General features: G+C 38.4%; 1 protein-coding gene across 1 annotated transcript in view; it reads left to right on the top strand.

The window, feature by feature from the left end:
* The window catches only part of LOC150077626 (aminopeptidase O-like), a 407,406-nt gene that overhangs the window by 203,959 nt on the left and 188,487 nt on the right, over positions 1 to 14,960 (top strand). Inside the window, exon 9 of the mRNA XM_090385969.1 lies at positions 7,626 to 7,733. Coding sequence (XP_090242095.1) covers positions 7,626 to 7,733 — 108 coding nt within the window. The remainder of the gene's footprint in view (positions 1 to 7,625; positions 7,734 to 14,960) is intronic.

Genomic DNA, 14,960 nt, shown 5'->3' with positions numbered 1-14,960 from the left:
AGTTCCTATGCGATTCACATTCCTTCAGATGTTACCTACCTCCCCTAAACGTTTGTATCAATATTTTTGAGACACCCTGTATATGTGGGAAGCTAACACTGAGAATGCAAAATGCTTGTATGAAACAAAATGAAATGATTTAGTGTACAATGTATCTTGCAAAGATTGCAACTCTTCATACCAGGGCTGTACACTCAATACGAGAATGAAGCAACATTCAACATTTGTCCTTTCATTCCCCTCCTCTGCTTTGGAAATTGCATTCCGTGCAATCAGTGAAGGTTGCATGGAATGCAAGCAAAAATTCTCGGCACCCAACATGATTACACCAAACTATTAATTTCAAAGACGCTTGAAATTAAATTACATCAAAATTCAGTCAATGTACATCGCCCCTACCCCATCTCAGATTCATGGTCCTTCGTGTGCATGCACCAAGATTGCAACTAATCTCCATGCTACAAATTCCGTTACAATACCCTTGGTTTCACTTTCCTGTGATCATGACTGGTTGAAAAGCCCTGTCCACTTCAGGGAAGTAACAAAATTCTTTTAGTTTCTTAATGTTTCGGAAGACTATGTTTTTATTTTTTTATATTTGTTTTTTGTGTTAAAAGAATGGATTCATTATTTATTTGGTTTCAAAGCATTTAAATTGTTTTAAAAATACGGACTAATTGTATTCTTTCACTCAAAGATTAGGGTTGGTGATTCGATGTATTTTGGGGTCGAGCTTGGGGTCCTCTGATTCTGTGGTGCATTGGATCATTGATTTTGTCTACAAGACTGTGGAATTCACGTAAACTGTATTTGTATAGATTATTCAACGATGGAGAATATCAGCACAGAAGTGTTCTACAAGACATCATAAAAGTAATGTCTCCTTTTCTTAACTAATTGATACATAACATAGAATATTGAGCCATTGCAGCTCTGATATCTATTAATTAAATATACATGGACCAGAAATACACTATTCAGTATGAGATTTGTTTGAACAACCTGAATGATTGCTTATTATTAGTAGTAGTAGCAGTAGCAACAGTAGAGTAGCTGTAGTGGCATATGAATCAAGAGTGTAAGCTTATAAAGCATCAGCCAAAAAAAAAAAAAGAAGAAAAGAAACCTTCCCATTTCACCCATCCATCCCCTCCAACAGTTTGTTTAGTTCTTCCTTGAATTTATTCATCCTATCCACTTCCACAGCATCAGATGGAAGTTTCTTCCAGCAATCAACCACTTTCTGGCTGAAGGTAAATTTCCACTCATCTATTCTGTAACCATCCTTCCTCAATTTGAATTTATGCCCCCCATGTGCATAAGACAAGCAAACAAACCTCACCATAAGGAGTCAAATGCCACAGAAAAATCGACAAATATGGCCATTACGTAAATGAAGGGACATCTGGAAACAGAGGAAAGGAATTCAGCCAGTGCTTCCTCAGTTCTGTAAATTGTTATCCATTCATTATGTGCACTTTGTGTCTGGCATTCTGAACATATTTTAAGATGCATCTAAAGTCACACTCTTCAGGAGTTATTTTATTTATAGCTCTTAAATCTGGAATGGTTGGTTGGTTTTTATGATGCACCAATTCAAATTCCTGAAACCATTTAATATAGCATGTTTTTAACAATATCTGAGGAGCTTAATTTAAATAGTGAAAGATTTTAATGAATGAATATAGCTACTAAAAATGTTATTTTTTGGCTTTCCCAGTTTAAAGTTTCTTACCTTAAGTGCTTTTAACCTGTTGTTGGTCTTAATAATATATGCCAACTTTGCGGTACATTTTCACCATGTTAATAGCCATTTGTTAATCAGTTTTCTTGATTTCTTTCCCAAACAAAAAAAAAAAAAATTGTTTAAAAGGTTTTATGCAAGGATAAAGCATCGTTAAGAATTTTTTATGGCTATACTTTTCCAATTAAAAAATAGTTTAATGATTTAAATTGGATACAGTACTTGAGCAATATTAAAATTCATCTTCACATAATTTTAATAACTATTTTCGTTATTAAGTTTTTTTTTATTGTTTGTTTTTAGCTGTTTAGCATTAGCATTAGTAGAGGCATATGATGCAAGAAAGCAAGCTTATTCAGCATCAGCCAAAAAAAAAAAAAAAAAACAACCACTACTCCCATTTCACCCCTCCGTTCGTTCGAAATACCTGTCCAGCTGAGCCTTAAATTTGTTTAGGCTATCAACTTCAACAACAAGCGATGGGAGTCTATTCCACAAACCAACTGTCCGCTGGTTAAAGGCAAATTTCCGCACATCTATCCGACATCCGTCCTTCCTCAATTTGAATTTATGCCCTCTCAGGTGATTATTCTGAGCAAGAGGAAGAATCCCATCGGCATTGAGCATGCTCAAGCCATTCAAAGCCTTATACACCTCTATCAGATCACCTCGCCGATGCCTAGTCTCCAGGCTCTGTAATTTGCAATACTTAAGCCTTTCTTCGTAAGAGCAACCCTTTGTTCCATTCACTAATCTTGTTGCCCTTCTCTGTACTCGTTCCAGCAGCTCTACATCCTTCTTGAAATGAGGCCTCCAGACCTGTATACAGTACTCAAGGTGTGGCCTGACCAATGACTTATACAAGGGAATAATCACATCCCTGTCCCTGCTAGAAAAATTCCTGTATATCATTGACAAGACACCATGAGCTACTCTTGCAGCTCGTCTGCACTGCTCAGAGAACTTCATATCTGCCTGCACAATTACCCCCAGGTCCTTTTCATTCTCCACCACTGTCAGTGTAGTACCGCAGAGTTGATATGTTGCTCTGGGGTTACTGTTTCCCATATGTAGTACTTTACATTTGTCAATGTTAAACTTCATTTGCCACCTCTCCGCCCATCTGTTCAACCTTTCCAGATCCTGTTGCAGCAGCATAGTATCAGTAGTGTCCTTAACAACCCTGCCAACCTTGGTATCGTCTGCAAACTTGGACATTAAGCCTGATACACCATCATCAATATCATTTATAAATACAGAAAACAACAATGGACCCAACACTGAACCCTGAGGAACTCCACTAATAACATTAGTCCACGTTGAGCAGTGTCCATTGATTACCACTCTCTGTCTTCTGCCACTCAACCATCCCTTTATCCATAGCAGCAATTTGCCTCCAATGCCACACTTCTCCAATTTGTGCAGCAGTCTTCCATGCGCAACAGTATCAAAAGCCTTTCTAAGATCCAAATATATAATATCAAAGTTATTCCCTGCATCCAGTTCTTTTGTGACTACATCATAGTATCCAATCAAATTGGTCAGACAAGACCTGCCCTTAACAAAACCATGCTGTGTCTGAGCTATAACTGAATTCTTGTCCAGATGATCCTGCAGTGCTTCTTTAACCAGTGCCTCCATTAATTTTCCTGGAACCGAAGTTAAACTAACAGGTCTATAATTACTTGTGTCAGCCTTTGATCCTCCTTTGTGAATTGGGGTTACATTTGCACATCTCCAGTCCATGGGTACCTCCCCTGAGTCCAAAGAAGCTCTCATAATTATGGCTAGGGGTTTGCTTACTTCCTTTGCTGCCTTCTTTAATATAACTGGATAGATCCCATCCACCCCGGGTGCCTTTTTTATGTTTATCCTCAACAATTTCTCCTCCACTTTCCTATCAGTTATTAGAAAATAATCTAGCTCACTCCCAATGTTTACTTCACCTACGACATTCCCCTTCCTGAATAACTCCTCATGTGTGAATGTAGATGCAAAATACTCGTTTAGATTGTTATCCACCTGAGCTGGATCCTCAACTGTTGAACCATCAACATCCAGTGGACCAATCTGATTCATCCCTTTCCTTCTTGAGTTTAAATAGGTAAAGAACTCTTTTCTGTTTTTCTTTGCATCCTTTGCCAAGGATTTCTCATAATCTGCCTTTGCCTGCCTAATCTCCTTTGTGACTTGGTTACAGACCAACTTATATCTATCATAGCCTTCCATGTCACCCTTTAATTTGTATGTATCCCATGCATTTTTCTTCTCTGCCATATGTCTCATTAGTTCATCTGACAACCATTTAGGCCTTAACCTTGAACAATATTTCTTGGTTGGTATGTAAAGCCTGGTAGCTTCCAAGATTAGTTCCTTGAATGCTTCCCATTTTGAATTTGCTGTTGGTAACATCATCAGTTGGTCCCACTGTATAGAATTTAAATACTGTCTCAGACCATCATAGTCGCCTTTACGAAAGCAAAAACCCTTCCCTTTACCTCTGATGGTAGTTACCTCCTTGAGTAAATCCCACTTCAGCACACTGTGATCACTGCCACCCAGTGGTTCCTTTATCTGCAGATTCCTAATGCATGAAGAATTACTACTGATAATCAGATCAAGAGTATTACTCCCTCTACTTGCCTCCCGAACATGCTGGTGTAGAAAACAATCATCCAATAAATCCACAAAAGCCTTGCTAGTGTGTGAGTGACCAACCACAAATTCCAGTCAATATCTGGGAAATTAAAATCCCCCATTATAAGACTCTCTGATTTACTGGCCCATTCTATTTCCCTGTACAGTATCTTATTATACTCAACAGAGTCATTAGGCCTATAGCACACTCCTACTCTCAATTTTGATTTACCTATGCTTATGTCACACCAAACTGACTCGACACTGCCCTGTCCATCAATGTCGACTGGCTTCACTTCCTTGGATTTTATGTGTTTTTTAACTAATAGCATAACCCCTCCTCCCCTATCTATCCTTTCTATACACATTGTACTCCCCAAATTCCAGTTCTGCATTCCTTATATCTGTGTGACGCCACGTCTCTGATATCCCAACAATATCTGTTGGGCTAAGCTGTGTCTACTAAATGCTTAATTGAAACAAAACAAAAGAAAGGGGATTTTAATTTCCCAGATATTGACAGGAATTTGTGGATTGGTCACTCGCACACTAGCAAGGCTTTTGTGGATTTATTGGATGATTGTTTTCTACATCAGCATGTTCGTGAGGCAACAAGAGGGAGCAATACTCTTGATCTGATTATCAGTAGTGATTCTTCATGCATTAAGAATCTGCAGATAAATGAACCACTAGGTGGCAGTGATCACAGTGTGTTGAAGTGGGATTTACTCAAGGAGGTAACTACCATCAGAGGTAAAGGGAAGGGTTTTTGTTTTCGTAAAGGCGACTATGATGGTCTGAGACAGTATTTAAATTCTATACAGTGGGACCAACTGATGATGTTACCAACAGCAAACTCAAAATGGGAAGCATTCAAGAAACTAATCTTGGAGGCTACCAGGCTTTACATACCAACTAAGAAATATTGTTCAAGGTTTAGGCCTAAATGGTTGTCAGATGAACTAATGAGACATGTGGCAGAGAAGAAAGATGCATGGGATACATACAAATTAATGGGTGACATGGAAGCCTATGATAGATATAAGTTGGTCTGTAACCAAGTCACAAAGGAGATTAGGCAGGCAAAGGCAGACTACAAAAAATCCTTGGCAAAGGATGCAAAGAAAAACAGAAAAGAGTTCTTTACCAATTTAAACTCAAGAAGGAAAGGGATGAATCAGATTGGTCCACTGGATATTGATGGTTCAACAGTTGAGGATCCTGCTCAGGTGGCTAACAATCTAAACAAGTATTTTGCATCTACATTCACGCATGAGGAGTTATTCAGGAAGGAGAATGATGTAGGTAAAGTAAACATTGGCAGTGAGCTGGATGATTTTGTAATAACTGAGAGGAAAGTGGAGGAGAGATTGTTGAGGATAAACATAAAAAAGGCACCTGGGGTGGATGGGATCTATCCAGTTATATTAAAGGAGGGAGCAAAGGAAGTAAGCAAACCCCTAGCCATAATTATGAGAGCTTCTTTGGACTCTGGGGAGGTACCCATAGACTGGAGATGTGCAAATTTAACCCCAATTCACAAAGGAGGATCAAAGGCTGACACAAGTAATTATAGACCTGTTAGTTTAACTTCTGTTCCAGGTAAATTAATGGAGGCACTGGTTAAAGAAGCACTGCAGGATCATCTAGACAAGAATTCAGTTATAGCTCAGACGCAGCATGGTTTTGTTAAGGGCAGGTCTTGCTTGACCAATTTGATTGGATACTATGATGTAGTCACAAAAGAACTGGATGCAGGGAATAACTTTGATATTATATATTTGGATCTTAGAAAGGCTTTTGATACTGTTGCACATGGAAGACTGCTGCACAAATTGGAGCAGTGTGGCATTGGAGGCAAATTGCTGCTATGGATAAAGGGATGGTTGAGTGGCAGAAGACAGAGAGTGGTAATCAATGGACACTGCTCAACGTGGACTAATGTTATTAGTGGAGTTCCTCAGGGTTCAGTGTTGGGTCCGTTGTTGTTTTCGGTGTTTATGAATGATATTGATGATGGGATATCAAGTTTAATGTCCAAGTTTGCAGATGATACAAAGGTTGGCAGGGTTGTTAAGGACACTACTGACGCTATGCTGCTGCAACAGGATCTGGAAAGGTTGAACAGATGGGCGGAGAGGTGGCAAATGAAGTTTAACATTGACAAATGTAAAGTACTACATATGGGAAACAGTAACCCTAGAGCAACATATCAACTCTGCGGTACTACACTGACTGTGGTGGAGAATGAAAAGGACCTGGGGGTAATTGTGCAGGCAGATATGAAGTTCTCTGAGCAGTGCAGACGAGCTGCAAGAGTAGCTCATGGTGTCTTGTCAATGATATACAGGAATTTTTCTAGCAGGGATAAGGAGGTGATTATTCCCTTGTATAAGGTAATGGTTAGGCCACATCTTGAGTACTGTATACAGGTCTGGAGGCCTCATTTCAAGAAGGATGTAGAGCTGCTGGAACGGGTACAGAGAAGGACAACAAGATTAGTGAATGGAACAAAGGGTTGCTCTTACGAAGAAAGGCTTAAGTTTTGCAAATTACAGTGTCTGGAGACTAGGCACCGGCGAGGTGATCTGATAGAGGTGTATAAGGCTTTGAATGGTTTGAGCATGCTCAATGCCAATGGGATTCTTCATCTTGCTCAAAATAATCACCTCAGAGGGCATAAATTCAAATTGAGGACGGACGGATGTCGGATAGATGTGCGGAAATTTGCCTTTGGCCAGCGGGTTGGTGGGTGGTTGGTTGGTGGAACCGACTTCCGTCACTTGTTGTTGAAGTTGATAGCCTAAACAAATTTAAGGCTCAACAGAACAGGTGTTTCGAACGAACGGAGGGGTGAAATTGGGAGTGGTGTGTTTTTTTTTTTTTTTTTTGGCTGATGCTGAATAAGCTTACTTTCTTGCATCATATGCCTCTACTAATGCTAATGCTAAGAGCAATTTTGAACCAGTGAAGAAAAAAACAAGAAAGTGAAATGGAACCAATGAATTTCACGTGAAAATTATCAGTCATTCCTTTCAGAGTAATTGAACAGAATGAGTTTCTGAATGAAAGTCAAAACAAAATGGTAAAGGGGGGACATGACCTATTTGTGACAACATGGGTTAATGAACTAATTTTTTGGTGTGTGTTCATGATTTATATTTACAGTTTTTATTGCATTACAAGTAAACATGATTTAATTTTGATTATACTGTAGTTCAGCAGCATATTAATTTTTCCATAGGGATATTTCCTTTTGAATTATCTGAGCAAACTTGTTGGTTGGAATGCATTTGTTCAACTTCTGCAGACATACATTCGACAGTATTGGGGTCAATTAGTGGAATCTAAGGTAAATATCCATTCATTCAATATAGTGTATAAAAAGCACAGACAGAAAAAGAGTTTGAGTTAATAGTATAGTTGTTTTATTTACTTATTATTTTATTCACTTAATTTTCCTTCAGAAAGTTGAATGAAGAGTATAACAAGACACCTCTTGTTCATTTATTTGGGATGTCCTGTAATTTCTGAGTAGAAATTTATCGCAGAACAGTTACACATTGACAAAAAACAATAAGAACAATTTTGATAGAGTGGTTGGACAGGAGAAAGGTGTGAATGGTTCAGTGCAACCTGACAGATGATGAGAAGTAGAAACTTGTGTGAAGTTTGCAGTGCAAAACTTCCTACTGAAAGACCCAGGAATGAATCCTGGGTCTTTCAGTATGATCCATAAACCAAGTGTCAAAGCATGCAGTGGCCAATTCCCTTTTCTCCCTGTTTAAAGAAAGCAAGAATGTCTCGATTAAAGATCAAGTCCATGCTTTTCATTTTCTATGATTATTGTGGTGTTCCTCATGAATTTTCCTGCCAAATCAGATAGTTAATAAGATTTTAGGAAGACTTTTAGAAAAAATTCGAAATACATAGCTCACATGGCTGAACAAATGGCTTTTGCATCATGACAGTGTGCCATGTCATTCCTCTGTCACTCTGTGACAGTGTGACATTCTTCTGTCACACTGTCACAGAGGAATGACAGTATGCCATGTCATTCCTCTGTTACACTGAAAGTTTTTAATGAAAAACGAGGTCACAGCAGTGGAGCACCTGCCTTATCCTCCAGATCTGGCACCATGTGACTCTTTTCCCCAAAATTTAAAATCCGCCTCAAAGGAAAACAATTTGAAGACTTAGCAGACGTTCAGAAGAACACAAAGTAGCAATTAAAGGCAGTATCTTCTGAGGATTTCCACTGCTGTTTTAGATCCTGAAAATCACGATTGGGGCTGCATAGGCATAGGGGAGTAAATGAAGGGGATAAACTTCAAAATTGTTGTATTTAAAATAATAAATGATTTTAAAAATATTTCTTATTTCTTGGGATAGACATGAACTAGACACTGATCTATATTTTACTCAGTGATCAAAAAATACCATTCATCGCACAACATCCAGCTCTATGCTAATCACGCTTTAGAACACACTTGGAACACACTCATAATCTGTATGGATGGTTCTAAGTCTCGGTCACACGTAGATGCAGTGGTTGTATTCCCATCACATGCAATCACAATATCCCTTCCAGTTGAGTACAGCATAGTGTCTTCAGAATTATATACTATCCAGCTTGCACTAAACGAAATATGTCAGCATTCATCACTTTCTGCTTTAATGTATTCTTATTTGCTCAGTGCCACCTCGGCCATACAGGGTAAAGATCCTTCTTATCATCCCTTCCTAAGGAAATTGGCACTGTAATCAACTTCTGTCGAAGGAATCACTCTGAAATCACTCTTTGTTTTATCCCAAGACAGAAAAGCAAGTTGTTGTTGTTATTTGGAGCATTAGCAACTAAGGCCATATTGCTCCGGGAATATGTGGTGGTCATTCCCTGACCTTTCCGCATCCTCCATATTTCGTGGTGACGGGCTCGAACCCCGGTCTAATCAAGAAGCGAGAAAAGCAGGTAATGACACAGCAGATAACTTTAGACCAATTATTAGAAGAGCAGGTAGGATGAATAGACTTAAGTGGAGAAACCAAACTAACAATAAATTACATGAAATAAAATCTAATCCACAAATGTGGGACTCCAGCATCAGGAAAAATTGCAGAGAAGTACTGCTTGCTGGACTGTGAATTAGTCACACACATTTGACCATTATCATCTCTTAGCTAATGAAACTCTCCCCCAATGCACTCAGTTCTAAGTTCCCCATGTGCTAAGTTCAGCTTTCAGAAAAACATGTTCTTTTGGTTCAGAAATTCCAAATTACTATTCTTCCAGAATTTATACAATAATCACAATACACTTACCCTTCAACAGATATTAAATAACTCTGCAAATCTAGACAAACTGTTTAATTTTATTCAGCAGATCTCATTTGATAAATTGATCTAACAAAATGTGAGTTACATTAAGAAACCTAGAATGACGTGTCTTAGCCTTTGATGCTCTTGTGTTGTAACACCCTTAAGCAACATCTGGGGAAGTCCCCAGAAGTAAGAAGCCTAAGAATGCAGTGTACTTGTTCCAGTCTGCCATTTTTATGCTGTATCTGGTTACATCATAAATTGGAAGTGGGGCCTGAACCAGTTGGTGTACCAGTTGAAAGGGTATAGCACGATGGATACAATTTGTCTCCATTGATACTACAATATTTCAGCCAGATAATAGGCTTTGTATGGTTTCTAAGTACTTAGTGCTGGGGCCAATGCTCTTGCTAGGCCTACAGTATAAGGATATTACATGGAATTATCCCAGTGAGGAGGTTATTTTTGCACAAGTAAAGTAAATAACATAGGTTATTTACTTTAGTTACAGTGATACTAGTATTTCTTATATCTATTGCTGCCCACATAGTGTCAGTGATTCTGTATTTTATAGGGTGTGATTCTGTAATTTATAGGGTATCTCTGAACCTGCCATCATAGGTGTAGAGCTCCTGAACACAGGCTATATCTAACTGTTGTTCTTCTGTTATACGATTCAGTTGATCTACTACATTGTATGTTCTCTGGGCTTTTAATGGAAAGAACCTCAAAGCCTGGTGATTAGCAGAATTATATTGGTTGTCCATAATTTAGTTTCTGTTTGTGCTGTTTCACTGCCTACATATAGATTGGATATTTAGCATCCCTCACTGAATGGTTACGGCTACTGTAGTTATGACCTCGACTAGTACAGTGCCTACGTGTGCTCTCTATTTGAGGGCATGTGTGGGAAGTATGGCCAAACTTCATATACTTTTAGAATTTTGGTATATGTGTGTGTTGTGTTTTTGTCTTTTTTTTTTCACTTTTTATATATATATATTTATAAAAATGGTGTGTGTGTGTGTGTGTATATATACACACACACACACCATTTTTTTTGTCTATATATATATACAGGGTGATTCACTACCAGTGCGACAAACTTGCAGGAGGTGTAGGGGACACAAAGACGAATCGGAATCACATAGCATTGCAGGATCCGAAATGCCTTCGTCATGCGGTAGAGGACGTTGAACGGGAGGTCGCGTGAACAGCGATTCCACTGGAAGTCAGCATTTGCGAACTGGTTCCCGAGGCAGTAGGATGGACGAGTATTCAAACGTGGAACTGGCCGACATGCACCTCGCGTATGGAGCTGCGGACTGTAACGGCGCGCCGCTCTGCGCTTGTACCAGGAACATTTCCCGCACAGGCGTGCTCCTCATCATACGATTTTGGCACATGTGCACAGAAAGTTATGTGAGACTGGTTGTTTCACAAGAGGTACCATGAATCGAGAGCGAACGACGAGGATGCCAGACAATGAGGAGAATGTCCTACGTCTTGCAGAAGGCAATCCGAGTACGAGTACTCGAGCAATAGGCCAACGATTTGGTATTTCCCAATCCACTGTATGGAGGATACTGTCAACAAACCAAATGAGTTCATACCATCTGCAACGCGTCCAATCATTGGAGCCTGCGGATTATCCACTCTGGAGGACTTTTGCTACTTGGTTTCTTCAACAGAAACAGTTTGCAAATGCTGACTTCCAGTGGGATTGCTGTTCACGCGACCTCCCGTTCAACGTCCTCTACCGCATGATGAAGGCATTTCGGACCCTGCAATGCTATGTGATTCAGATTCGTCTTTGTGCCCCCTACACCTCCTGCAAGTTTGTGACACTGGTAGTGAATCACCCTGTATATATAGACAACTGTTTATTTTTAGTGTATTGGGAAGAGGTGTCAATTGTAATTACCATTGAAAAATTGAGAATGCCAGCAAAGTAAAAGCAGATAACCTGCAATTAAATTAGATTAACAAAATAATGATGGTGCCTAAAGTAGTGGGTCTTAGGGCCTTTAACTACTTCTTCAAAGGGTCGGCAGCCAAAACCGTAGGAGACACCGCAATAAGCAGGGTCTCTATTTCTGTTATGATGTATATGTTTTGCACGTATACATCACAGCCGACCCGACAGAGACCAAAAGGAAGGAATAAAATTCAAACATAAATAAATATATAAATATAAAATAGAGCTAAAAATCTAAAATGATGCCAATTAAATCTAGTTAAAGAAAAAATGAATGTCATTTTTTTTTTTTTAATTCAAACTTTCATTCATTTTTCATTTGACTGGATTTAATTGGTATTATTTTAGCTTTTAAGTTCTGTTTTAAGCATATGTATTTATTTTTATTTATGTTTGAATTTTATCCCTTCCTTTTGGTCTCTGTCAGGTCGGCTATGATGTATAGTTTTGCACGTATACATCATAACAGAAAGAGAGACCCTGCTTATTGTGGTGGCTCCTACAGTTTTGGCTGCCGACCCTTTGAAGAAGTAGTTAAAGCCCTAGGATCCACTACTTTAGTTACCATCATTATTATTTTTATGTTAATCTAATTTAATTTCAGGTTATCTGCTTTTTTTTACCTTGCTGGAATTCTCAATTTTTCCATGGTAATTACAATTGACAGGTCAGCACCCCTACCCAATACACTGAAAATAAACATTTATCTATATTTCATTATTATTGCCAAGTATTTCTATTATAACTAGTAGTGCCCCGGTTCCATAATCCAGTTTAATAATTTAATACTTTTTCTTGCTTGCTTAGTCATTCAGTAATGTGATTAAATCCTATTATTTTTATCAATATTGTATATATATATATTTTATCTATTATGAAATATTGGAATAGATGTAAAAGGCATATCAGATTAATGATCTGATCTGATATACCTTTTCTTGCTAATAATTAGCAAGGCTATCTGTTTCTGATTATTATCTGCCTGTTTAACTAGATCCAAATAATAAACATAAAGGCAATCTATGCTAAACTTTAAATTTAACAGCAAACAGGCAAGATAACAGCTAGCCCGACAGATAGCTTAAACCATTTACTGAATGATATCTTTAAATTTAAATTGGGTATATTTCTAAGGTCACCAAGGAATATCTCAGTTTTAAATTCTGAAACTTAGTATTGGATAATATTCTAATGGATCAAATTATCAACCAATTTAAATATGCCCTACCAATTACAAACTCCTATATCAGTACTCGCTTTAGTTACAATAAACCTATAGGACTAACAGTATGCAATTCCAAGATGGCTTGCAACCTAGTGAAAAGTGATATTGAGGCAGAATTTTTTTGCCATCTGCCTCAATATCAAACATACGTGGATAAGTACCATAAACACATCATTACCGGGGATTTGAGTATCATTTCTCACACAACATTACGCAACCTGTGATTTGATGTTCAAATTTAGGCCTAGTACAAAAAGTAGATTAAATATAATTAATAAACACTAGGGGGCTTCACCCCTGCTTGCTTTGCTCGCCCATCCCCACGCATGCTTTTCTACATAAAATGTAGAGGTATACGGAGTAAGTCAAATCTTTTCTACACGAAGGACATGCCTTTCGAAACGCACTGGTTGATATCTAATCAGGAAATGACCTATGTAATTATTTGCCTGTGCATGGCATTCTCAAGGTTTGAATAAATATCATGGTAAAACTACAGAACAGTGTGCACCCTCCAACATGGCGACAAGCAAAACAGTGGGAAAGCATTGACACAGCAGTGGGACAGGAACAAAGCTGTGATTGTCAGATGCCACTGCTTTCCCTGCTCATCCTAGATTGATATGCCTAGGGTGTTTTTCCCCACATTTGCCACTGTTTTTAAATCGGGAACTCATTTTCCCATTTTAAAACAGTGGGATGGAGGGATAAACACCTGACCTAAGCTAAGTCCCCCCCCCCTCAACGACACAAAACAATTAGAAAAGGGAAGTGCCTTCAACTAAGAGTTTGATAAACCTCTGACATTCCCCTTCTTGAATAACTCCTCATGTGTGAATTTAGATGCAAAATACTCATTCAGTTTATTAGCTGCTTGAGCAGGATCATCAATAGTCAAACCATGTATGTTAAGTGTACTAATCTGATTCATCACTTTCCTTCTAGATTTTACATAAGTAAAGAACTCTTTGCTGTTTTTCTTTGCATCCTTTGCCAAAGATTTCATGTAATCTGCCTTCGCCTGCCTAACCTCCTTTGTGAGTTGATTACAGATTAGCTTATATCTGCCATAGGCTTCTGTGTTGTCTGATAATTTATATGCATCCCATGCATTTTTCTTCTCTGCCACGAGCCTCATTAATTCATTCGAAATCCATTTAGGCCTGAACCTTCAATAGTATTTCTTAGTTGAAATAAAAAGCCTAGTACCTCCAAGATTAAGTCCTTGAAGCCTCATTTAGAATTCACCGTTGTTGCATCATCAGTTGATCCTACTGTATAGAATTTAAAATTTGTTTGAGACCACTGTTAGTCATCTTATGAAAACCAAAATCCTTCCCTTTACACTTGACAGTAGTTTCATCTTTAAGTAAATCCTACATCAGTACACTGTGATCACTGTCACCTAGTTGTTCCTTTATCTGCAAATTCTTAGTACATGAACATTCCCTCGAACATGTTGCTGTAGAAAACAATACTCCATTAAATGAACAAAAGTCTTGCTTGCTAGTCTTCCAACCCACACGTTCCAGTCAATACCTGGAAAGTTAAAATACCCCATTACAAGACATTCTGATTTTCTGGCCCATTCTATTTCTCTACACAACTGTTCATTGTACTCATCAGAGTCATTAGGCCTATAACATACTCCTACTCTCATGTTCCCTTTCCCAGTGTTTATGTCACACCAAACAGACTCAACATTGCACTGTTCACCCATGTCAACTGGATGCACTTCTTTAGATTTTATTTGTTTTTTTACTAACAGCATAACCCCTCCTCCCTTCCTATCCTGTCTGTCCTTTCTGTACACATTGTATTCCCAAATTCCAATTCGGCACTGCTTATATATCTCTGTGACACCATGTCTCTGATATCCCAACAATATCTGCCTTTGACGTCTTGAAAGTGTCTATCAGCACTTCAAATTCATCAATTTTATTTACTGTACTTCTGGGATTAGTGTACATGCAAGTATACATGCACTTGTTCTTACTCTTAGTTACCCTGACACAGCCCATGAATTTACTGGTTCCATGATGACTCCCAGCCGCTCT

The sequence above is a fragment of the Mastigoproctus giganteus genome, chromosome 12, assembly GCF_048544385.1.
Source record: "Mastigoproctus giganteus isolate SK-2022 chromosome 12, ASM4854438v1, whole genome shotgun sequence".
Lineage (NCBI taxonomy): Eukaryota > Metazoa > Arthropoda > Arachnida > Uropygi > Thelyphonidae > Mastigoproctus > Mastigoproctus giganteus.
Note: the sequence above shows the minus strand (reverse complement) of the source record. Positions and strands in the feature narration are given on the sequence as shown.